The sequence below is a fragment of the Nothobranchius furzeri genome, chromosome 5 (genome assembly GCF_043380555.1).
Source record: "Nothobranchius furzeri strain GRZ-AD chromosome 5, NfurGRZ-RIMD1, whole genome shotgun sequence".
NCBI lineage: Eukaryota > Metazoa > Chordata > Actinopteri > Cyprinodontiformes > Nothobranchiidae > Nothobranchius > Nothobranchius furzeri.
In genome coordinates, this window is record NC_091745.1 from 3,620,876 (window position 1) to 3,647,005 (window position 26,130).

Here is a 26,130-nt window from a genome sequence, read left to right on the forward strand (position 1 = left end):
TTAAAGGTCACCTAATGCGCGTCAGGTGAGTGCGCTCAGCCCAGGTACTGTGCACGCGCATACCCGCGGGCTGCTGGCCCTTTAAGATGGTTTGGAGGGGGCGGGGCCTCCGGAGCATCCTGGCTGCGGTGTTTTTGTATCTCGTCAGTGAGCGCTCCTGGGCCGAGAGGGCTGAGAGGATTTAGGAACGAAGGTAAGATAAGTTGGATTTCCTCTTCTGGTGAAAATTAAAACAAATTTATTTATTTTTGTTAAATATGTTTGAATCGCTTCAAGCGACGCGCCTTAGCGGCACTTTTTTTTAATTAAGCGTCGGTTCTTCCCATCCCGCCGGTCATTTATGCCAAGTAACGGACCCGAAACACCAAACAAATCCCACCTCCAAATGCAGCCATGGCTTTAGGATTATGTCCAGTACATACACGCTGCGGTTCATCGTTTTCGTGGCTCTTCAGATGAACGTGTGAGTGAGTGTTGTGGTCGGCGCTCCGGTGCTTTTGTTTGAGCATCACCGGAGGAGCTGCACGGCACGGCGGCGAGCGCCCTCACAAGAAATGTCCTCATATTTTTTTCTCGTGCATAATCTGAAAACGCCTCAGCCAAGCCAAAGTGTGACCCGATGCTGGTTCTGACCTTCTTTGGGGATTTCCTGTCATTTCTCGTCTCAGAAGCCTTCTCCTGTATCCAGTAGCCTCTCACTTTGAGATGATTCATTCATCTGCTGATATTTGGCAGAAGCAGAGAACTTTAAACTCCAGCTTTTGGCTTGTAATTAAACAGTTTAGTGAACATGTCTGGTAAACCCATTTGATGCCATCTTAACCTATATCTGCAGAATGAGCTTCCCCCTCGTTAGAAAACTTTTGTCTTGCTTAATGTTGCAACATTTCAACATTTTAATTTCATTAAACTCAATTAAGCCCGAGAGGACTCTGGGGAGAGGGTGGGTCCTGCAAGTCCTCATTACTTCCAGATGTGTTACTTTGCACTTCTTGTCCTCATATTTGCTGGTTTTCTTTACCTAGATGAGTTTTTATGGATGAAGGTTGAGTGTAAAATGACCCAATTCAAGTGAATATTCCTGGGAACTCGCGTCAACTTTCCAAAGGAGCTGACTAAAAAGACCCCAGCAGGCAGAATACCTTAATGAAAAATGTTCTACGGAATCCTTTACAGCTCATTTGTTATGGAATAATAGTAATCACCAGACTTGGTTATGTAGGCTGTGCGGCACATTGTCCAGAGTTGTCCGTAAACACGTCAGATGTTGTTATTATGTGGGACATGCAGAACTTGGCAGGATGTGGGGGTGTAGTCATCAGCCTGTTACACTACATCACACAATACGCCACTGTCCTGCTGTTGTTTAACGACTTACTGTCTGTATGAAATCACCTCACAGGGAATAGCCTGTAGCAGCTGCATCAGCCTCACATGGACAGTTGTTACGGCTTTAACAGTTCATCCCATATAAGCATCCTCAATTATCTAACTGTGCATCTCCGTAGAGGATTAAATTTAAAAAAAGTTTATTCTGTAAGCAGTCTGCCTAAAAAGGTCTGTAGAGCTAGAACAGTCTTGCATTTGATAACCATGGGAGTCCCCAAGACTGTAACTTGAGTCCTTTGGTCAGGTTTTTCTGCTGCTGGACCTTTCCTCACCATTTTTTTTTTTTTTTTTTGTTTTTTGTTTTGGTCAAGCTGGAATGTGATTGTCTCATCATTCCAGGTTTTTGGCCCAGGGGTGCTGTGGTGGAATGTGGAGCTATAAACCCCATTTGCACACCAGGTCACACGCTGGGCATTTAAATGGTTTAGTGAGACTAATGAAATTACACCCTGGACCTTTGCGAGAGGGTCAGTCACTGTCTGAGGTCCACTGCAGATTAATCTGTCAGAACAGATTTAAGGAATACATCATTAGCCTTTGGGTTCGAATTAGGTTTTATTTAGAGACAAAATGTTGTTCATTATCCATTTTAAGTAAATAAACTGACTTAATATACTTAAGCTCCAATATATTGTCTGTTTTTATTGTGTCATCACAATTAAACTTTTTCATGAAAAGTAATTTTTACATTTACAAATCAATTTTCAATTTTTTTGTCTCCTTAAAAAGGAAAATTAAAGGACAAAAGATGAAAATAACAAAATTTGCGAAAAAATAAATAAACTGTAAGATGTAAATACACTCCAAGAAAGGAAATGTTGAATTCACATAATCAAGTTTAGTAAAGTTATGTCAGTAGGAGTACCGCAAGGGTCCATACTAGCATCACTCCTCTTATCACTATACATAAACAGTCTGCCACAAATATGCAAAACACTCACATACAATTGTTTGCAGATGATGCTGTAATATACAGTACAGCAAAAAATACACAGGAAGCTGGCTACATTCTCACATTTGAAATGGCCCAAGTCCAAAAGGGCAATCAAAATCACGTCACTTTTTAAATATAACAAAACCTCAACAGTTTTTATGTTGTTGACCAAACAAAATGATAAAACTGTAAATTCATATGTATTTCTTGGAGGAGAAGAACTTGGTACATGAGATCAAATACCCTTACATTTAAAGTCTCGTAAAGAAGATCTCTAAGACAATAAAAAACAGATACATTTGGTCATCGATGACACTTAAAGCTGCAAGGATGTTCATGCATGACATGGTTTTCTTGCATATAGAATAGGGTTACAAACTAGTCTCTTACAAATGAAACAGCCTTTAAAAATTGAGTCACTGTATAAAAGAGCTTTAATAATACTTCCTGAAAGAACAATTTTGTACTAGGGCATTACGATAGTAGGAAAACCTGCGATATGCGATAACAGTGATTAATATTGCGATGACGATATTACTTGCGATAAATAAAAACTTAACTCAGGAACAAAAATAATCAAAAACAAAGAAATTTAAAAAAAATCATAAAAATGAGAAAAGCAAAAGATGTGAGGAAAGGGAAAAAGAAAATGAACAAGAAAAGGCAATCAGTGGATCCCGGGAAAAGCAGAATCAGCAGAAAGAGCAGAACACAGCTAGCTCAGGTGTTTGCTAACCATCAAAATTAAGTGTCCTCTGCCTCAGGGGCAGGCATCTAACCTATGAGAACACACAATTGGCCACATGGGTAAAGAGCTCTATTTGATTTGTTTAAAAAAAATCATGCTTCCGTTTGACTGACAGAATGCATTATGCTTAGCAAACATTTGAGCTGACCATTCATTGCGACATTTATCTGTTCTTTGCGATATGCATATTGCTCGTTCTGATATCGCGATAACGATATATTTACAATATATTGTGCAGTCCTACTTTGTACCATCATTGCCGCATCTTGGAAACAAACAGTCTTCTAAATTAAAAAAAAATTGAAATGCTTTAAATTAGCATGTACGATGAACAAAATACTCCATGGTTTGGCACCACGACCATTAAGGGAACTCATAAGATTTAAATCTACTTTGGGCAGAGCCAGTAGATTCATGGTCAGAGGGGACTGTGAAGTTCCCCATAGACGAACCACCTTCATCTTCAGTAATGGGCTTCCATATGTGGAATGGTAGTCCATTCACCATAAGAGCATGTCACACATTTAACACCTTCAAAACTCAGCTAAACAGTGGCTAAAATCTAACCACCGGGGTAGTGGAACTAGTTGACAGTTTAAGTAGATTCAACATTTCATGTCTTAGAGTGTAGAATCAGAAATCCTAACTCAATTTCTCAAGAATAGAATCGGCTAATCTCTGCTTACATCAGATCCAAACAGATGAACTCAGAGTCGAGCTTAGCTGAGTTATTATCTGACGTGTACTCTTCCCAAATCCCTCTAGATGGATTATTTAAATTGACACTAAATAGTTGTGTGCAGCAGGTAGATTAGTTTATAAGCTCAGGATAATTCAGTAATAGCACAGTAATGCCAGGGCGATGTAGAAAAGACTGTAAGTTAATATACCTACTTAGTGTTGTTACTAATGAACCTAGTGTAGTGGTCGTCCTAGAGACCATATGGTCAGAAACGGGCTTGGTAATTCTAGGGAGAGTAGTTATTTATCTTCCTAAATAATCAAAGTGATCTCATTTAACCCTTTCATGCATGAATTATGAAATCTTCAACCATGATTTTTTAAACAATTTTTTTCATTCATTTTTAGGTGTGAATGAAAAAAATTTCAACAAATATTTTTGTAACATTTTGTTAATTTACAAATAATTTATTACATGTCCAGCTCAGTGGACAGCGTGCATTCTGAACATGAAATATGGTGGCTTGACTTACTGAAGTCCTAATGGAGGGGCTCAAATGCAATAAAGTCTTCAACAGCTGTGCTTAATAGCAAAAATAAATAAATAACAATTTTGAGTATCTGTCCACTGTAGTGACCATTATGCATCAAAGGGTTAATACATTAATGACTCAGAGAAGCCAGATGGGCGGTTGTGTCCAGTAAATGACTTAAACATGCTGGAAAGTCTGCCTGGTGGAGGTTTTCTTTTCCTCGTGTGTTGTCTCGAAGTCCACAGAGAGCTCGGACCAGTGCTTCATTTTAAAAGAGGAAGTAATTGATGAAACCACTTCGCCACCACAGTAAGATGACTGCTGCTCTGTAGTGTCATGCTCCCTTCACCACATCCCACACTGATGGGATCTGTAAACCTTCACCACGTCTAAATGCTGTCTGGATTTCATCGTCCTCCCCTTTAGACATTAAGTTTTCTCCAGAGCAGACATCACTTTCAAACCCCACCTCCACAACAGCTCAGGAATTTACTCCCAAATGCTTTCTTTTTTAGTGTGTGTCTTTTTTCCGGTGCTGCTCCTTGCCGCTTAGCCCCACCCTTGCTCAGCTTCCTGTTGGGAGGTCAGCACAATGACCAATAGCAGACTTGCGGGTATTTACTCTGCTCCGGTTCCAGGAGTAATGTTAGCTGGCCCGCCACTCCTTTTGGCTCGGCTCATGCTACACCAGACTGCTGCAGCCCAGTCACCGTCGGCCCCTCAACACCACCGCTCTAATGGGAAAAACAGCCCTTCTGTCAGGAGGACAGACCGCCATTGGGTTGTGATTTATTTGTCCACATATTACAAAGCCCTTATTACCCACATGTAGAAGCAGCTGCATTAATAAGTTAAGCCTTTCTGTCAGCCGGCGACATTCATGTTGGCTTTTGTGTTTAGTGACAGCACAGAGCTAGGCGGCGGAGGCTCTGCCTCTCTGGTAATTGGCTTTGGATGGAAGCGTAAACATGCATAAACATAACTGATTCCAGGGGGAAAAAACTTGAAATAGCCTCTTTCATGACTTCTATACCATCTTGACTGAGGGTATTTTTCCGTTTGTCTTAGATTTTTTAAGTCCAACACAGAGTTTCTCTATTGTGCTTCTATTTTCGGGGTTTAGGTTATGTAAACAATAGAGGAGCCGTTTGAGACTATGAGAAAATGACCTTTAAAACTTTATCTACCCGTTATGAGGAGCACTTTTAGCCCTCTTTGTGATTTTTCTGATACTTTTTGCCTTAATTAGCTGCATTTTTATGTCAGCAGCAACTGGATTTACTGTGGTGGTGTCCAAATGAAAACTCTGGTGCGTTCTTCTCATTTGAGAAGTTTCCATCTAAAACTCTCAGCAGCAAATCTCCCCCTTTTTAAGTGTTGCCCCTTCTTCCTCCACATTCCCACTCTTTTCTCTCCCACCTTCCCTCATGTTGCTCTGTTTAGCTTTCCCCGTCTCCTGCCCCCTCTCTTTTTTTCCTCCAGATCGTGCTCTCTTGTTGTTACTCTTTCTCCTGGGCTGGGAGGAAGTGGCTGGTTTATTTTTGTGTCCTTGGGGAACACAGAGATGAAAATCCCTTTCCTGTAACCCTTTCCTCAGCAGATCCCCAACTGTTATCTCTGTTTCTCTACCAAAAACGAGCCTGATGGCACCGGCACGTAATCTGATCTAAGACGTATTTTTCCGTTGGAAGCTGAAAATCTACCCCTTTTTGGATTAATTACGAACTTCTAAATAATTTTCCTTTGGTAGAATTTGTGCTCGTAACCGAATGAATCAGCCTCGTGGCTACAGCTGTGTTTGCTGATCTGTGGGAGTCTTCAGGCCTCAGACGTTGTTGACGTGTTGGGGGATCAGTGTGGTGTGGGAGGTGATGGGTGTTCACTGCAACATTTGCTATTTTTCTAACACAAGTATGTGGCGTCTGTGCCAACACGGGGTTTACGGCTATCAGCTGCATACAGTAGGGTGTTGTGTTTAATCCTGTAGTTTAGGATTACACATAAATGTAGTTTTTTCTGTTGCTTTCATATTAAACACTCAAGTGTTGCCCGTCAGGGTGGAGGCTTGTCTTTGTAGGTTTGCTCCTTGTATTCCCACTTTCTTTCAGCGTGTGGGTTCATAACTGCACTTTGTCAACTGTTTGTTTGTTTTGAGGCAGATTTGCTCACCACACACTCATACACACAGCGTTTTTGCTCAGTCCCTCTGTCTCTGAGATGCCCCTCCTTGCTTTCTATTAGAACCAGCTGTGGAACTGAAGGCTGAATCAATGGCTCTTTGTGATTTTTGCTGTCCAAAAGTTCCTTTTCTGCCCTTGCCCCCCCCCCTCCACCACCCTCAGTGGTATACTGGCATGACAACACTATTAAACAATGGTCCGAACAACAGCCAGCCCTGTTATCATATTATGCAAAGGTCACACATCAGTGACTTTCAGGCTGAGGGGATTTGAGACAAAATGTCGACCACGACTCCGATCCGCTAAAGCCAAAGTCTGAGAAGCAGCAGATGCTGTCATGCAGCAGCTAATGGAGGGAATGCATTAAAAACCTCCTGAAATCACTCCAGCCGGCATAGGTGATGGCTGTTCCCACCAAACTGGAGGGTGTGTGTCTGTGCCTTGGGATTTGGGACAGTTAGTCACACGTTGCCCAATCGTACGGGAGGGTGCCTCCCGCTCGTAGACTTGAACCAATAAGAGTACCCAGAGACGGTGTGTGTGTGTGTGTGTTTGTGTGTGTGTGTTCAGTAAGATGGTCAGGCTTCATCCGTCAGAACGAGTGGGATCTCAGTCACATCCGTCTCGTTGGTGGAAACCACTGGAATGTTTAGAGAAGTTATTTCTGCGTTGGTAACCTGTGTTTAAAGTCTCGTAGGGGTCACTGTTAGGCAACCTGTCCTAAGTGTGTTTTCATCTCAGAGCTGCTCACCTTTAAGGGGGTTTATGACTCATGTCAGATAGCACCCTTATTTTTGTTTTTCCAGCCTGTAGACTGCTACAGCATAGACAGTGGCATCCAAAGTTCACCTTTTCTTTGTGTGTGTGTGTGTGTGTGTCCCACCAGGTGCTGACTGTATAAAAAAAAAGACAAGAAGAGGGAAAGACGAGCAAGGAACCCAGGGGGAGGAGACATCCCATCCTCACAGCACAGGCAGCTGGTATGATACAGAAATTAAATCCTTTTTTTTCCAAAGTCACAAACGATTCCCAAGCTGTAGCAAAGCAGCATTCACCAAAAACCAGAACGGCACTGGAAAAATCTACTGAGTGTTCAGCTTTAATCCTTTGTGATGGCAATAATAATGATAATACTGTATAATAAGGCGAGCCAACCAATGGAAGCAGCCGGTCTGATAAACGGAGGAAAACTGAGTATTGGAGGGTGGTCTCGGTCCTCCGACGCACCAAAGAGACGAGAATGTTTAAACATGCCGTAAATCAAACCCAGTTTTCCAACCTCCAGATGTGATGCACCAGTTTAGTCGCACAAGATAAAACCTGAATCTGTGACATAGCGGCTTGTCTTGTGACATCTTACAGGACATACCACAGACACGCAATTTGTGCTGGCTGACCTGCGTCTTACCCCCTCGAGGGCAAACTTAATCTTAATAGCAGGGAATGGAGGGCAGGCGGTGCTAGTTTCCTATGGAAGCTGTAGAGGGGGGTGTGGGTGGGGGGCAAAGCATTTTGTCCTGGATGAGGACGTCCAGGGAGAGTGGTCAGAAGGATGGTAGCGTGGTGCAGCGGGCAGGCGAACACTGGTTTCTGTTCAGATGTCGTTTCAAAGGAACTCTGTTCGAGAGCCGGAGGAGGGAAGAAGGTCAGACTCTCTGCCTCAGCAGACACTCATGGGAATACGGACACACATCTGAAACACCCAGCTCACCACCGACCTACAAAGCAGATGTGGAGGCCGGGTGACGTGGGTGTTTCTGGGAGAGACGATGTGGGAGGAACAGCTCCCAGAGAAGCAATGAGGGGGGAGGACAGCTGAAGCAGAGAGCTATGGGAGTGTGAAGATATGAAATGATGGAGAAGAAAAAGAAAACCGCTTCATGGAGTCAACTGGGACGGAGTGGACGTCAGCCTTTGTGTCTGGTGTCTGTTTAGGGACCAAACTACTGACTAATTATATCTCCTCATCTGTTCCCCCGCTGTCCTCCACCCTCCTGCCCACAAACGCTCTCCCTCAGCTGCTCTCTGACACACACATTCTCTCACTTCCAAACACGCCTCTGTGTCACTTTCTCACACATCGGGTCACCGCACCGCACTACAACATGCAACACATAATCAGTTCGACACTTAGGCTGGAGATAAACAGACACTTGAAATGAAAGATGTGAAGGCAGGGGGCCAGAGTTCTTTCTCTTCTTTAACGTTTCGCCGTCGGAGTCAGCGATCCCTCTCCGTCCTCTCCGCCACGTCTGACGCGGTGTGTGCTGTTTATGTCGGGCTGACAAATTCCTCGTGCCTGATTCACACGTGGGATTCTTTCTCACCACGGCGAGTGGCCATCTTGATACGGAGGGCCGATGAAAGGGCACAGATAAGGAGAATCATGCAGAGAAATTCAACTGAACGCAGCACTTCACAAATACCAAGTCAGTTTAGTCAGTGTTTCCAAGTGCCCTACTTTTCAGAAACGAGCAAGCACCAGTTATGGTCACAAGACAGAGATGGAGAGAAGAAACACGCACACACACACAACATTGGTGTGTTTTAAAACTTTTAATCTTCTTCAAAGTCACAGAAAAATAAAGATTCTTTGCTTGTTTGCGGTGGGCGGCTTAAACATTACATCTCTTGTTCCCACGAAGAGATGACCTAGAAAGTTAATCTTTTCCAAGTACACACACTCTCTGTTACTGACACTCTGTTGGAAAAAGTCTCATAGCAAAATTAAATCTGACTCCATCTGAAACAAAAGTCATCGTGATTAATTAACCGAGTAGTTTGTAGCAAACATGGAAAGAGAACGCTTAAACCTCCTGATCATCAGCTGATGCTTGGAGGGGGGGTGGGGGGGGGGGGGTGATCAGAGTAAAGTGAAGTGGAAGATGTTTAAAGGGAAAAGAAGTAAGTCAGAGACTGTGTGCAAACCTTAAACTGAGAGTTTGCACGGCTGATTCCTAATAAGGCCGTAACTGGCAAACGTCTGTCCCGGAGTCATCTGCCAGGAAACTTTCCCTGTAACTCCTCTCAGAGCTCTGAACAGAAGCAAACACACAATCTTCTGTTTCAGAAAACGAGCAAATAGCTTTTGGGGAGGGGGGCTCAGTTAAAAAAAATTATCTACCCTTTATCATCTGAAAGAAAGATTAAAGAGCAAGTCACCCCCTGCCAGATTCTTACTCAACTCCCACTTCCTGTTTGAAAAATGCAACAAATGCTGTTGCCTAGCAGACCAAGAGGGTGGAGCCACTAACAAATACACACACTCACGACATTGTGACATCATAATGTACCATCTAACATCATAGTATACCTCTTAGCCAATAGCGATGGCAGATTTAAACTCAAATGCAGTGCTGAGTTTTTGCCTGACGACGGTGCATCGCTGACAGTTTTAGGCAGTTTATTTAAATTTTAACTAAGATTAAGTAAAGTGCCAAATTATTGACTGAATGTGTCTACAGAGCAATTAGACACTCATTTATATAGTTTATCAACAAAAAAAAGTTGATTTGAGGGTGACTTGCTCTTTAATGAAGGAAGAAACGAGAATCACTGGCTTAAAGTTCAACTGCTCAGTACGCCACAGCAGATCTTGTTGAGCTTATTTATGAGATGTTGTTTTTCCCACTTTTCCCACATGAGCAGAATAAGCGGTACTTTAAAAAAACATAATTCTCTGGAACACGTGTGTCTCAACAGGTTTTGTGTGAATGTAAAGCAGCCAGAGGCTCATCATGGCTCAGGTGCTGCACATGGACCCCGGTTTCCCAGGTAGGTGTTTGCTGTTACCTACATGACAAATGTAAAGCCTAGACATGTGCTAGACCAGGGGGGTCCACACCTCTAAAAGCAAAGAATAGAATAGCATAGAAAATCCCTTTACGGGAACAAAGAAGAATAAAAAATAAGGAAGAATATAAGTCTGTACACTGAATCAGAAAAAATATGTATACAAGAAATAAATAAAAGGTTCAATTAAAATTTCCACTTTAAAAAAAGCAACTGGGGTCTTATAAAATCTCACCAAGGGCCACAAATGGCTCCTGGCCTCTGGACATGCCTGTGAATGTTAAAATGTAATATTTGGGAGGAAAGCTTAATAAAAACTTACAGGTTGAATTAAAAATAAATAAGTAATAAACTTTTAAAAAGTATGATTATAAATTGTACTCTTCAAGATTATTTATTTACTGTTAATGTCCAATAGGTTAATGCAGCATCTGTTCATTTTCTATTTTTGAAGGTGTTGTTTTCTGTTATCAAAGGACATTTTTATTCGACTAAAACAGACTGAAAAAGACACGTTGAGACAAACAACAGATGCCCGCTAATTAATAAACAGGAATAATAGTAAAGTCAGAAAATTCAAGAGACAGAAATTAAACTTCCATTACAAAAATAAAAGTTAATGATTAGAAAAAAAAGATTACAATCCATTTCTAGTTATTTAAATCACGTTCGGGGTTTATTTATCATGTCACGTAATAAAATGTTGGTGAAACATTTAAACTTGGTCAGATGCACTCTGACCCCACCAATAAAGCACGTCTTTCTTCTTAATGTTGGACTTAACTGCAATCCATTTGGCGACTAATTTGTGTCTTGTTTCAGAGTAAATACCCTGAGATAAAGCCGTTTTTAAAGTCTGAGCTTAAGATTAGACGCAGATTTCTGTTTGTTTAAAGTTGATTTCCTTCCCCTGCAGGGAAACTCAACCCGCCTGTTCCTCCATGCTTACACACCAAAGAGCAGGAGGCGCCCTACTCAGTGGAGACCCCCTATGGCTACCGTCTGGACCTGGACTTCCTCAAATATGTCAACGACATAGAAAAGGGGAACACCATCAAGAAGGTGCCGATCCAGCGCCGGCCCCGCTATGGCTCTCTCCCCCGTGGCTACGGCTATGCCGGCTCCTGGTGGACCTCCACAGAGTCTCTGTGCTCTAACGCCAGCATGGACAGCCGGCATTCCTCGTACTCCTACTGCGCCCCTGGCTACCACACGTCACAGAGGCCCAGCTTTAGCACTGCTCGGGTGGAGAAGACCCTTTTAGATGCTCGCAGGAAGCTGGAGGAGGAGAAAGAGGGGCGGAGATTCTCCAACCTGGGCAGTATGCACAACAGCATATCTGGCTCCAACACCTCCATCAGCAGTGCACACAGTTTCAACCGGGCCCAGGGTGGAGGTGGGTCCTTTACACCACTGAGCTCTGGCCTGTCCACACCAGTAACTCCAACCCCGGCTCACTTGCAACATGTCAGAGAGCAGATGGCTGCAGCCCTGAGGAAGATAAAGGAGCTAGAAGAGCAGGTGAAGACCATACCAGTGCTGCAGGTTAAAATCTCTGTGCTGCAGGAGGAGAAAAGGCAGCTGAGTGTTCAGCTGAAGAGCCAGAAGTTTCTAGGCCACACTCTGGGTTTTAGCAGAGGTCGCTCCCGTGGGGAGCTCTACATCGACATTCCTGAAGAGGAGGTGAACGCTGCAGCTAAAAGCATCAGCAAGACATCAGACCCCGTGTCTCCAACCACAGCTGAAGCCTCTAAGCAAGACTCAGGTTGTGAAATTGAAGACACAGTGATTGTGGGTGGAGCTCGACCAGACGCGAGGAAAGAGGTGCGAACCGTTGGAGTGGGACCGGAGAACTCGAGAGGCAGTCGTGATGTTGGGGTCTGGGTTCGAGAGCAGGACCTGGGTCTGCTGTCTGAGTCAGAGACCCTCAAGGACCAAGTGGGTCAACTCGAGGGCAAGTTGAAGAGAACAGTGCAAGAGCTGGAGGCTGCTCAGCGGCAGGTGGCTGCCGTCCAGAAGGCTCCTCAGGCAGAGCATCCAGTTATGGCAACCAGCATGGGGTGGCAGGAGCCACAAGGCAGCAGCCTGCACACTCTGGTTAGCTTCACACAGCAGCCACATCAGAGGGAGCAAAGGACTGTGGGAATCCAGGTGTACACATTGGAGAAGCCCACAGTGGTGGAGGTGGGCACACTGCTCCGAGCAGAGACCTGCAGCGCTCCCTCACCTCAACCAGCAGGTGGAGCAGTGGAGCGCCACCACAGCGGGCAGGCTGAAGGCCTGAGCTCAGCAGGTGAAGTAGCATCAAAGTGTGTTAGAGGTTATATAATGATGTATCAAATGCTACAGCATTTTCCAGGAAAGCTCCACCAGTAATTTCATCCTAAACAGCTTTTGGCAGTAAAACTAAATGTTACCATCCAGGCTGGTTGGGGGGGTTAAGAGGGAGCTAATAAACTGCACGTTTGGTGAAGTTTAAAGAGCTTCTGTCCTTTTGTCTCTCAGAGGGTCCAGTTGAAGGGCCGATCGCTGTCACCTCCAAGCAGGTACGCGACATCCTGAAAAGCGGGTTGTCCACCTCTGTACCTGTCGTTAATCCTGCCGTTGTTGTAGCATCTGGTGATCAGATCGGTTTGGTTCATCCCAAAGAGGAGACACAAGCAGGCAATGAAAATGACCAAGAGGTCCCCTCTGAAGCAGGTATGTGGACTGGACTCCTTCTGACCCTGCCTTGTCCTAACCACACCGTGTTTCCACTGTACGAGTGATGGGTGATGTGTTCCTAGCCTCGTCTCCTCAGTCATCTCTGAGATCGATCATGAAGCGTAAAGCGGAAGGCGAACCCGGCTCCCCGTCTACCAAGAAGAACCTGCAGTTCATTGGAGTCAATGGAGGGTGAGTGTCCATAGTGGAAGTTAACGGCGCTAAGATGTACGGAACAGACAAAACGTTTTATTGCTGACTTAAGTGATGAACTGTCTTACAGCTATGAGACCACTTCGTCGGATGATAGCAGCAGTGAGAGCTCAGATGAAGGCAGCGACTCCAGTGAATACCATGAAGCCAGAGAAAAACTACCAGAACCGACCACCCAGCACCAGCTCACAGTCCTCACCAAGGCCTCCCAGCCTCAAGACGAAAGTGTACCTCAACAACCAGCAGCCACAGTTCCAGATTTACAGCCCGACCCCTCCGCTGCCGTAGACACAAGACTGTCAGACAAAGCTCCTCCGGTACCAGCAACAGAAAAGTGGGCCTCACAGCCATCAGTTTCCACCTCATCTCCACCAGATCCTGCCTCTAAAGAGACTGTGGAACAGTTATCAGAGAAGCACAACCAGGAAATCCCCTCCGCTACTGGTCTGACCTCCATTACACCTCCAGTTACCTGCTCTTCATCTGCATCTGTCTCTAAAACCTCAGACAGTACCAAGCCAGAAGCCTCCTCCTCTTCCTCCAGTCAGCCAGAGTCTGAACCAGCAGCAGAGTCTGCGCCTCCCAAACAAGTCAGGTGAATATTCGCACGGCCTGCCTGTCGGGATCAAATCTGTGAGCGTCAGTGGCTGATTGTTGTTTTGTGCAGACTGGAGCTGAGTGAAAGCTTCCTGTCAGCTCTGGACACCCTGCAGAAAGCCCTGGGAGAACCCAACGCCTTCAGCCAACAAGGAGCCGTATGTATCCATTCAGATTCAGACACGACCTCTTTCTAGGAAATCCAAGAATTTCTAGCAAGGAGGGAGTTTTCTAAGAATGTAACAGAAATAATGATGATGTGATATTCTTGCTAACTGCTGAATCGTTTACTTTATTATCCTCGAAACACGTTTGCCGGTTTCTGAGTCTGTGAGTTCAGGACAGAGGCGTCTGTTTTTTGAAGTGTCCCCATTGTGTCTGATCTCAGAGGGCAGCCTACACCACCGTGCTGCAGGAGTGGCTGCGTGTGTCCTGTCACAAAGCAGCCAACACAGCTGTTGTCAAGGCCTACATGGACACCTTCGCTTCCATGTCCCCCCAGCTGTTGCAGTTTGTGATCAACATGGCGGACGGCAATGGGAACACGGCCCTTCACTACACCGTTTCCCACTCCAACTTCCCTGTTGTGAAACTTCTCCTGGACACCGGTGAGGCCTTTGCGAACAAAGTGACTCGTGGTTTCTAATGAGAGCTCTGTGGCCAGCGCAGTAAATAAATACGTGGAGCATGAATTCGATTTAGATTTTTCTGTGACTGGTGTGTAACATGTGAGGTCCTAGAAAAAGCCAGTGTTGCACTACTTTCACTGCAGCGTTTGTCACACTGACGGCCCTCTTTACCCGACAGCTCTTTGTAACGCTGACAAGCAGAACAAGGCGGGTTACACAGCCATCATGCTGACGGCTCTGGCCGCCTTCAACTCTGACAGTGACCTCCAAACTGTCCTGCAGCTGCTGCGCGCCGGGGACGTCAACGCCAGGGCCAGTCAGGTGCGCCCTCTGCTGTGCACTCGGTGTTACTGCATCTCCAGAAGGCAGTTCGATCTGAGCCACAGTGCAGAGTTTCTTAAAGAGCAAGTCACCCCCTACCAGAGTCTAACTCCACTCCCACTTCATGTTTGAAAAATGCAACACATGCTGTTGCCTGGCAGACCGAGAGGGCGGAGCTGCTAACAAATACACACACACACAGGCTCATGACAGCATTGTGACCTCATAATGTACCAGTTTACATCATAGCATACGTCTTAGCCAATAGTGGTGGCAGATTTAAATTCAAATACAGTGCAGAGTTTTTACCTGACGACGGCGCAACACTGCCAGTTTTAGGCAGAATATTTAAATTTTAACTAAGATGCACTGAAGTGCCAAATTATTGACGACACGTGTCTGCAGCACGATTAGACACTCGTTTATTTAGTTTATCAGCAAAAAAAAGTTGATTTGGGGGTGACTTGCTCTTTAAATAGCACGTAGTTGAATTTAGTGGCTGGTGCTGTTTTATAAGATTAATTATTTTTGAAGGATGTGTGTTTGCAGGCCGGGCAGACAGCTCTGATGCTTGCGGTGAGTCACGGCCGGGGGGACATGGTTCGGGCGCTGCTGTCCTGCGGAGCTCAGGTCAACATCCGAGACGACGACGGCTCCACGGCGCTCATGTGCGCCTGCGAGCACGGTCACGTGGATATTGTCCGTCAGCTCCTTTCTGTCCCAGGGTGTGATGCAACTCTCACTGATAACGTAAGCATTTCCTGTCCGCCTCACGTTTCTACACATCCTGCTGATAGCCTCACTCTCACCTGGAGCCTCTGACTCTCGCGCAGGACGGCAGCACGGCTCTGTCCATCGCCCTGGAGGCGAGCCAGAACGACATCGCTGTACTTCTGTATGCACACCTCAACTTCGCCAAGCCTCCTTCTCCCGTGAGTCCTGGAACACACGCTGGCTTTTTACACCTCCACTCTTATCAAGTTTATGTGAGGAAGCTTGGTTTTCAGTCCTTAGATTTAACAAAATAGTTTGTAAAAGTGAAGTTATTGTTGAACCCCTCCATAAGTTCTGGTTCTGTTTGCTGAAATCAAACATAAATAAATCACAAACTACACTAGCCTGGCAAGCCAGACTAAATAAATGTATTATTTAGTCTGGCCATGCTCCATTGACGGCTCTCGGTTGTGGGGCGGGTTCTACCGTTGTCTTTCAAATGATCTCCGCATTCCACTGGACAATGAATGTGACATACTCTTGTTTCACTCTGTTGCATCATCCCACCCACCAGGCATATAGAGTGCCCTGATTGGCCCACAAAGCGGATAACGCTCTGTGATTTGTTCACTAAGCAGATAGAGCACTATGATTGGCCCACCATTATGGACCAATCACAGCTCTTTATGTGTTTGAAACCGCTCTAGAGAGCTGTGATTGGCTAGCCAGAGTCCTGGTAGGAGCTGCTGAGGTTCCAATGGAGCATGCCTAGACCATTCTTTGCAAAGCAAGAATTTGGTCTAGTTCACTAGGCTAAAACTACACAGCTTTTGTGTTGAAGCCCAGTTTTATTTTTTAGAATAGAATAGAATAGAATAGAATAGAATGCCTTTATTGTCACTATACAGGTGTAAAGTGAGATACAGAGCATCTCCTACTCAGTGTAACAAACATACTTGGGGTGGGGATGGGGGGGGGCGGGACACTTCTGCAGCGCTATTTACATATGGACAGTAATGTTATGTACATACAATTATTGCACATGGAAATTTGGTATCAACAGATAATGGTGGTCAATGGAGGAAGTGGGAAGTGGGGGGCTGTGTTATCGGTGCATGTGTGAGTTCAGGGTGGTTATTGCTTTGGGGAAGAAACAGTTTTTGAGTCTGTGGGTTTTTGTATTAATGCACCTGTAGCGCTTCCCTGAGGGAAGCAGTCTGAACATGTCGAAGCCAGGGTTGGAGCTGTCCTTCATGATGTTTGCTGCCCTACTGAGACAGCGGGAGGAAAAATGTCCATCATGGAGGGGAGAGGACAGCACATGATCTTCTGTGCTGTCTTGACCACACTCTGAAGCCTCACTCTATCCGCCTTGGTGCAGCTGCCGTACCATACCGTGATGCAGTAGGTTAGCAGGCTCTCAATGGACGAGCGGTAGAAGGTCAGCAGCAGGTCGGTGATCAGTTTGTACTTCCTGAGGACTCTCAGGAAGTGCAGCCACTGTTGGGCCTTCTTGATGACGGCTGAGATGTTTAAAAGTATTAAATAGTAGTAAATGTAAAAGTAGTAAATGTTTTAGGTAGCTTTAGTGTAATTCTCCTCTTTGTGCAGCTGTGTGAAGCCCAAAGAAGTGCTGGAGTGAGCCAAAATAAAAAGGGTTTTGTTTTTAACCTGACACCGAATTTTACGATTTTAAAGTTTAATTTAGATTGTGGGCTAACGTGTGAGGCTCGGTTTTTTGGAAATTTACAAGTTAGGGACATGATCTCTTTTTTTTTTTTGGTGAGACAATCTGTTGAAAGTGTCAGGCTATTCTAAAAGATCTTAAACTTAAACGTGGCAGCTGAGTAGTTCTGGCCCAGAGTTGCTGTCAGCTGCTCACAGAGGGCCGAGGACCGCTAAAGGTCGAACCCTAGAGTCCACCCTGACACGTGTCCTTCACTAGAGACGAAACTGTGAAAAGAAAAACTGAGCCAAGATTGAAAACAATATTTGTTTTAGTCTCTGTGAACAAGAGTCAGCCATGTGATCAGATCCTGTTCTCACTGAAGACAATATAGATTAGAACACCTGAGTAAAAACGATCTCGTACAGACGACAACATCCAAACTACTTCATGAGTCTGAACTTTTATGGTTATTCATTTATTTAAAGAGTTAAAGTTTTTGGTAAGGCGTTGTGAGTCAGTGGCCACATTAGGGACAAAATGTCATTTTGTTGTTTATTAATATTAAATGATCCAAGTCAAGCACCCTCACACAAATGCTGACTCTGTGAAATGAAAACAATCCATCTGATGTGTTTATTCTACTTGAACCCGGCAGCAGCGATGGTCCCAGCAAGTTCCATCATGAACAAAATCAAAGGAAACGCACAAAGTCGATTAACTCCCTAATCAGAGACCGCTGATGTTTACACTTAGGGTTAGTATTAGTATTCTGGTTTTAGCCTAAAATACTATGCTAACTGCTATTATAATAAAACATACCAGTAAATGTTCCAAGTCTGTTGTTTTCCATCCAAAAATAGCAAAGAGACGTTTTTCCGGCCTGTCTTCCTTTGCTGATCTGTTGTGTGTGTGTGTGTTTGGTTTCCTCCTGCAGGTTTCTCCTAAGTCTCCTCTCCTGGGCTCGTCTCCTCCTTCTGGGGAACTCAAATAAACCTCCGTCCTGCAGCCTCCCCACCTCTTCTCCACATGCTTCTTCATACATGTCATTTAGAAAAGCATTGTGTTTGTTTTCACTCTGAGTAGTTTAGGTACATCATGATGTTACGGTCTCTGCGCCACCGTCACACCTGGCTGTGGCTGCAGGTGTTTAGTGATGCAAGAGAAGTTGCTCTGTAATCATCATCCTGGCGTTGTAACAAATCAGCTGTCTGCACTGCTGTCTTTGGCACTTAAAGGTCACAACTATTTACCAAAGTACAGCTCACGTCTACTAAACACCCGTTTTATGCATTCTCACGTTAAATGTTTCCATGTTGGCGTTTTATTCGACTCAGCTGCGTCACTGCATGTGATCCCCACTGCCATCTGGAATAAGAAAAGCCAACCCCGTCATAGACAAGTGTCCTTGCATCAATGAGCTCCTTGGTGCTACTAAATAAAAACTCCACCTCAGTCGGTATTTATGCACAGATTTATTTACACCAGAGTATTTTTCTATTCATTTTTTTATTCTGACTTAATCCAGGATGATTATCATTTCTCTCCCAGAGTAATCTGTTGATGGCTGAGTTACAAACAACAACTTAACGTCTTGATCATGTTTTTGCAAATTGAACCTAAATATTTTTGACTCAAGTCGGTGTGAAGGCAGGAAGGGATGATTCTCTGCTACATTAGAGCTTTTGGATTTGTAGTCATGCAGGTATTTTTGGTGGTAAAGAGGGATTAGATTGTATTTGTGTATGCAATGTGCTCGGTTTTAAAGCTAGATCTGTCAGGGAACCAATAAGTGAGCGACCTGGGTCTTAAACGTTTGCCTCGTGTATCATATGAGTAACCAGATAATATATGACCGTTCAGACTCACAAGCACTTTGCTTGAAATCAGATTCCTCAGTGAGAGTTTGGAGGCTGTTGATGTCAAAATGTCTGTTACTTTTTAAAGACTTTCTCACATTTTTCATACTCACTTTTCAGTGATGCGATTTTGATAAACTCCAAAGTTTTTTTATTTAAGTATTTTATCTTTTCTAGGGTTTTTAATCTCACACCTATTTTCCGTAGTTTGTTTTCTGGTGATTTATGTAAAACTCCAGACTCTTCTAATTGGTGCATTTTGGAAGAACAGTTAATAAATGCGGACTACATGTTTCTCTTGTGTTTGTGGTTTATTACCATGTGAGGGTGTGGGTGTTTTATGGGCTTCATGATGATGTTGGAGACCGGATCAGTCTCTCGTTTTATACCCAGTCCTGTTTAAAACATAAATGAGACAAAAAGAAAATGTTTTTGTGCAAAAGTCTTCTATTATATCCTATATTTTCTTCTCTACTCCAGATTCCTCTGCTTACAGTTTCTGCTGATGCTTTAAAATACAAACTTTTACTATTAATGCTTTCTCCTTTTAACAGACACAGTGGGGTGCAAACGTTAGAGCAGCCTTGTTAATCTTCACGACTTTCCTTTATAAATCGTTGGTTGTTACAGTAAAAAAACTTCAGTTAACTATTTCATATAGGAGACACACACATGATGTTTGAGAAGTGCAACTCAGTTTATAGGATTTACGGAAAATGTGCAAATATTGTTTAAACAAAGTTAGGCAGGCACATACATTTGGGTGCTGTTGTTATTTTATTGATACCAAAACCTTTATAATGAATTACTGGAACTTAAAATTGGTTCAGTAAGCTCAGTGACCCTTGACCTCCATACACAGGTGAATCCATCTATGACAAAGAGTACTGAAGGGGACCAATTGTAAGTTTCCCTCCTCTTTGAATATTCTCTGAAGAGCAGCAACATGGAGGTCTCAGAACAACTCTTCCAGCTTCAGATAAGCCTCGATGGCTCTTGACTCCTCCAGCACTGTAATTTTTATAATTTATAATCTTTATTGTATCCTTTTTTCTATTGTGCAAATAAAATAAAGTGGAAGACCACAGGCACAGTTCATGTTGAGGCTCAAAGTGGCAGATCAAGAAAAATCTCAGATAAACAGAAATGAAGAATGGTGAGAACTGTCAGAGTCAACCCACAGACGAGCACCAAAGACCTACAACATCGTCCTGCTGCAGATGGAGTCTCTGTGCTCCATTCAACCATTTGGTGCACTTTACACAAGGAGATGCTGCATGTGAGAGTGATGCAGAGGAACCCTTTTCTCCACCCACAGCACCAACAGAGCTGCTTGAGGTGTGCTAAAGCCCATTTGGACAAGCCCTCTTCATTCTGGAATAAGGTGCTGTGGACTGATGAATCTAAAACTGGGTTATTTGGGCGTAACAAGGGGCGTTATGCACGGAGGAAAAAGAACACAGCATTCCAAGAAAAACACCTGCTAACCTACAGTAAAACATGGTGGTGGTTCCATCATGATGTGGGCTGTGTGGCCAGTGCATGGACTGGGAATCTTGTTAAAGTTGAGGAACGCATGGATTCCACTCAATATCAGCAGATTCTGGAGACCAATGTCCAGGAATCAGCGACAAAGCTGAAGCTGCTCCGGAGCTGGATCTTTCAACAAGACAACGACCCTTAACACTGCTCAACATCTACTAAGGCGTTCATGCAGAGGAACAGGTAGAACATTCTGGAATGGCCATCTCACTCCCCAGGCCTGAAAATTAGTGAAACTCTGTGGTGTGAGTTAGAGAGAGCTGTCCATCAGACCTGAATAAACTAGAGATGTTTAGTAAAGAAGAATGGTCCAAAATACCTTCAACCAGAATCCAGACTCTCATTAGAAGCTATAGGAAGTGTTTAGAGGCTGTTATCTCTGCAAAAGGAGGATCTACTAAATACTGAGTTCATTTCTTTTTTTGGTGCCTAAATTTTGTTTAAACAATTATTTCACACTTTCTGTGAATCCTATATTTGTTTCACTTTTCAAATATCTGTGTGTGTGTCTCCTATATGATGTATTTAACTGAAATATTTTGGCCTAACAACCAACGATTTATACAGGAAAATCATGAAGATTAACAAGGCTGTCCAAACGTTCGCATCCCACTGTAGAAAAGTCTGAATTTGCTATTCCACCCTCCAACTATGAATAAACATGAGGGGACTATGAAAACCAATACCCTCCCCTTTAATAAAAAATGGCTCAACTTTGACCTATTATGAATAATAGAAATATAACCCAACTAAATAACTGCTATTATCCTGCGACAAAACAGAACTGTGTCAAAAATAGACACATTTTAAATTACATGAAATATAAGCTGAGTCTGTAAATCTTTGAGGAAACCCTGCAAACACAGCCATGACAATACAATATGTAATATTACTATACTAGAGAAAACTGGGCGATGGTGTGAGATTTAAATAGATGACACGAGTCAGTCTGCTGGATTCTCTTACTTAGGAAACATTACCTAAATGGCATATTTATCTCAACTCAGTGCACTGATAAGTAGGCTCAGTTGTAATGTTTACTTTGTTAAGTACCTTGAGACAACTCTTGTTGTTATTTGGCGCCATATAAATAAACAGAACTGAATTGACACTAAACAGCTCAGCTGCATTCATAAACTAAACACTTTTATAGAGTTCACAGGAATTTATGACAACAATGCTGTAGTGAGTTTGCCCTGGTCACAATCTCTGAGAAAAATACCTCCAGAGCAGCAGCTGGAGCCTTCAGACAGCTGCTGGTGTTTGGGAGGAGCTGGTGAGATAACACAAGGATGGATTCAGAGTTCTGAGTTCACTTTTTAATGTTTGAGTCACACTTCCTGTGGTCAGATGGAGCGATGGACGCTCATCAGTAAACTGTTAAAAAGATCCTGTTCAAGCTTCATGAATTTGTGTGCACGTGTGTGTGTATTTGCATGTGTGTGTATGTGAATTTGCATGTGCGTGTGTGTGTATTTGCATGTCTGTGTGAGTGTGTGTGCCTGCATATTTGCATATGTGTGTGTGTGAGTGCATGCGTGTGCATTAGTTTTTGTTTGCATGTATATGTGTGCATGTGTGTGCATGCATGTACATGCCTATGTGTGTGTGTGTGTGTGCGTGTGTGTGTGTGTGTGTACATACGTATGTGTGTGTGCATGCATGTACATGCATACTGGTGTAATTGCGTGTGTGTGTGTGTGTGTGTGTGTGTGTGTGTGTGTGTGTGTGTGTGTGTGTGCATACGTGCATTTGCATGTGCGTGTGTGTGTGTGTATATTTGCATGTGCGTGTGTGTGTGTGTATATTTGCATGTGTGTGAGTTTGTGTGATTTTGCATGTGCGTGTGTGTCGGTGTGTGTACATGTGTGAGCCTGTGTGTGTGCATGCGTGTTTTTTAGTGTTTGTTTGCATGTGCGTGTGTGTGTGTGTGTATATTTGCATGTGTGTGAGTTTGTGTGATTTTGCATGTGCGTGTGTGTCGGTGTGTGTACATGTGTGAGCCTGTGTGTGTGCATGCGTGTTTGTTAGTGTTTGTTTGCATGTGTGTGTATGTGTATTTGCATGTGCATGTGTTTGTGTGGTTTTGCATGTGCGTGCGTGTGCGTGTGTGTGTGTGTGTGTGTGTGTGTGCGTGCGCGCAATTGTGCATACATAAATATTAGGTTTCATTGGGTTTGCATTGTGCTGTCTAACTTTAAGTGGACATTTATGTGTGTGTGCTGCTCTTATTAATAATGTGTATCATCCTAAATATGACAACATGAATAAATTAACTTAATGACAACATGAATAAATGAACTTAATGACAACATGAATGTAAAAGTGACGATGCTGGTGAAAGTGTTCCTGTCAGTTTTATAGTTTGTGTCGTACTGTTTTACACAGCAAGTAATGATGCATATCATCAGATTCTCTAGCATTTTGAGTTTGATCCTGATGTTATTTGTCATTTTTATTTCGTAAATAAAAATCACACATCAGTATGTTTATGTTGTTAAAACAACCAAAAATGTACCATAACTGCACCTCAACTATACTGATGTACTTAATACCCACTTACACGGAGAACTAAACAGTTAATTATTCTGCAGCTTTTGATTATTTTATGTTTTACACGCTGCTGATTGTTAGAGTGCTTAGATGAGTTATTTAGCCCAAAGCATTTTTAGTAAAAAAGACAAATGTTCCTGTTTTAATGCCAGCTATGTTCTAAAGGTGAAACATTTCTGAGGGGTTTTGTATTTTGCTTTCTCCTAAAGACTGATGAGTTTCATGTTTTATATCTAAAACAAGGTGAGAACAGACTTGCAGCAGTTTAAACATGTTCACATTTCACACAACAAAATCATATGACTCAGCCAAATTAGCCACAAAAACACTTGCTCCTTTTTCACTAATAGTTTTGCAAAGATGCACCATGTTTAAATAAAATGTGTATCCGTGCAGTACATGTCACTGCAGGTGAGTTTTGTATAGAAAGAACAATAAAGGGAGACAATCAATGCCTTTTAGCTGCGGGGAAAAAATACATTAGCTCTATGCTAACAACATAGCCGAAGCTGTTAACGTTGATGATCATTTTACTCGTTCATGAGAATTTCACCAACATCCAGGAAAGCTCTGGTGAGCTCACTGATGCAGTCCACATAGAAAGTTATCAGCTGGGCTAGAAACGTTTTATCTGGCCACCAGGAGAAGCTCCACCCCTGCAGCTGCAGCGGTGTGGATTAGATAAGGCCTTGAAACACAAACCCTTCTGACAGAATGTGACATAACTGCACTCACTGGATGCTTTCCAAATAAATCTAATATTACCTGATTGCAGAGCCTAGATTTGAAAATCAGTTTGGATCAAGTCGATCCTATTCGTGTTTCTGAGTTTTGCTCAAAGACGTGAATCAGTTTCTCATACCTGATTGGTGAAAATTAGTCTCTGATATATGGTATTTTAAACATTGTTTTTACAGCAACACCAAACTTATTTTCTTTTGAATTAATTTTTATTGTGTTTTATTTCTAAAGGGGACAACCCCCAGCAGAGGTCATCCCAGCGAAACTTAAAGAAGCTCATTTTACACGATGAATCTAAACTTACTCCTCTTTATTGCAGCCTACCGTTATATTCCCAGCTACATCCTGAAGACTTAAAGATGTTAAAGAGGTTTTTCTGTGTGACGTTTGTGTTTATCTCAAACGTCACCGCCTCTCATCTCCTATCTGATGGGAGGTGTGGGGTGTGTCCGGGTTCTGCCTCAGGCATAAAACCCTCTGTGTTTTCACTCATCACAGTACTAAACTAACAACGACAAGATGACCAGCCTCTCTGCTAAGGACAAGGACACCGTCAGGGCCTTCTGGGGCAAGATCTCTGGCAGGGCACCGGACATTGGTAAAGAGGCTCTTGGCAGGTAAAAGTCTCCCAGGTGTCAAACGTTAGGACGTGTGTTGTTTGGTTTTGACCTAATTCCCTCTCTCTGGTGTTTCTCTCCAGGATGCTGATCGTCTACCCTCAGACTAAGACCTACTTTGCCCACTGGAAGGACCTGAGCCCTGGCTCTGCTCCAGTAGCAAAGCACGGAGCTACAATCATGGCTGGAGTTGGTGATGCCGTGTCCAAAATCGATGATCTGACTACAGGACTCTTCAACCTCAGCGAGCTGCATGCCTTCACTCTGAGAGTGGATCCTGCTAACTTCAAGGTAATGTGTGATTCAAGCTAAACCAACCCTAAAGCCACATCCTAAAAGCAAGTCCTTGGTCACAGATATGCTGAGAAGTAAAGAGGAGACTCTGATTCCACTCCGAAATGTTTGTTCCTCCAGATCTTCTCCCACAACATCCTGGTGGTTTTGGCCATCCAGTACCCCAACGACTTCACCCCCGAGGTCCATGTAGCCATGGACAAGTTCCTGGCTTGTGTGTCTCTGGCTCTGTCTGAGAAATACAGATAAACCGCTGCAGGAGGGACGAAGATGCACCAGCTCACGCTGCATGAATCAATAAAGGCATGAATAAAAACACAACAAATGTTTCACCTGTGGTCCTTTCGTGGAAATAAGACTATTCAGTGTTTTAAATGCCATCAACATGACGCAAAACAAGAACAGTTGGAGCAACACATTCACTTAGAAAGGTTAGAGGTTTTAACGCAAAAACGATGTTTGAATTTCTATTTTTCCTTTTTGAGTGAAGAAGGTGGGAAGAGTCTGGATCCTGTTTATTGGTCATCAGAGCCTCCAGGCCTGTTGTCATTGGGGTATATTTTTATACATGTTAGTATTTGTAAAACAAAATAAAAATACAGATTTAAAGTTAAAGTACCATTAGTTGTCACACACACTGATGTGTGTGCGAAATTTGTTCTCCGCATTTGACCCATCCCCTGGGGGAGCAGTGAACTGCAGATACAGCCGCGCTCGGGAACCATTTGGTGGTTTAACCCCCAATCCAACCCCGTAATGCTGAGTGTCAAGCAGGGAGGCATTGGGTCCCATTTTTTCAGTCTTTGGTATGACCCGACCAGGAATCGAACCCTGATCTCCCAGTCTCAGGGCGGACACTCTACCACTAGGCCACTGAGCTGGATTTTGAGTGAACCACACCCTACCCTAACAGTATTTTATGACACAAACACATTTACACCCAGACAATAAAAGCTCAGCCTTTAGAAAAACAAAATATTACAAAACAACACAAAAATGCATTTGTTGTTTGTTTGTTTATACCAACCAATCTTTGGGGTATTTTCGAATCAATGCCTTGATGATAAATCTGTAAATAATAACTATTCCTTTAAGTCAAAAACATGTAAGAGGATAGTTGCTGGTAGTATTTTCTCTCTTGGCAAAGCGCACAACAGAGTTAGCAGATCAGGAGGTTCAGGGTGATTTTATTCTGGTGTTTTTTCTGCTGATCTCAAATATTTGTATATTATATTTTTAAATATTAACTTTTAAAATAAAGTGAAAAACTTAATTCAGTTTTATTTATGCATCACTTTTTAAAACCATGAAGGAAACTCAGATGTTTCGGTTATGATGAGAAGGTCTCTGATGGTGTCTATCTACAACAACAGCCGACTGATAAATTGGTTTTGTCTGATTAGAGACTACACGTCTGTTTCTGT

General features: G+C 43.3%; 2 protein-coding genes across 3 annotated transcripts; both read left to right on the top strand.

Annotated features, from left to right (window-relative positions):
• The first annotated feature begins 76 nt into the window (after positions 1-76).
• kank2 (KN motif and ankyrin repeat domains 2) lies at positions 77-19,253 on the top strand. 2 transcript variants are annotated; one of them, XM_015948548.3, is made up of 13 exons: positions 77-193; positions 7,352-7,445; positions 10,168-10,239; positions 11,174-12,550; positions 12,763-12,957; positions 13,044-13,152; positions 13,244-13,768; positions 13,841-13,928; positions 14,159-14,378; positions 14,578-14,720; positions 15,270-15,470; positions 15,554-15,652; positions 18,038-19,253. In XM_015948548.3, exons 3-13 carry the CDS (start codon positions 10,203-10,205, stop codon positions 18,092-18,094), a joined length of 3,051 nt encoding a protein of 1,016 aa, XP_015804034.3. In that variant the 5' UTR covers positions 77-193; positions 7,352-7,445; positions 10,168-10,202; the 3' UTR covers positions 18,095-19,253. The 2 variants fall into 2 exon arrangements, with proteins under 2 accessions (XP_015804034.3, XP_070407448.1); XM_070551347.1 differs by lacking the exon at positions 77-193 and adding an exon at positions 6,272-7,239.
• Positions 19,254-24,257: 5,004 nt separating this feature from the next.
• LOC107378369 (hemoglobin embryonic subunit alpha-like) lies at positions 24,258-25,038 on the top strand. Its single transcript, XM_015948549.2, has 3 exons — positions 24,258-24,412; positions 24,496-24,703; positions 24,827-25,038. The coding sequence occupies exons 1-3, from the start codon at positions 24,315-24,317 to the stop codon at positions 24,953-24,955; spliced, it is 435 nt and encodes a 144-aa protein (XP_015804035.2). The 5' UTR covers positions 24,258-24,314; the 3' UTR covers positions 24,956-25,038.
• Positions 25,039-26,130: the final 1,092 nt, after the last annotated feature.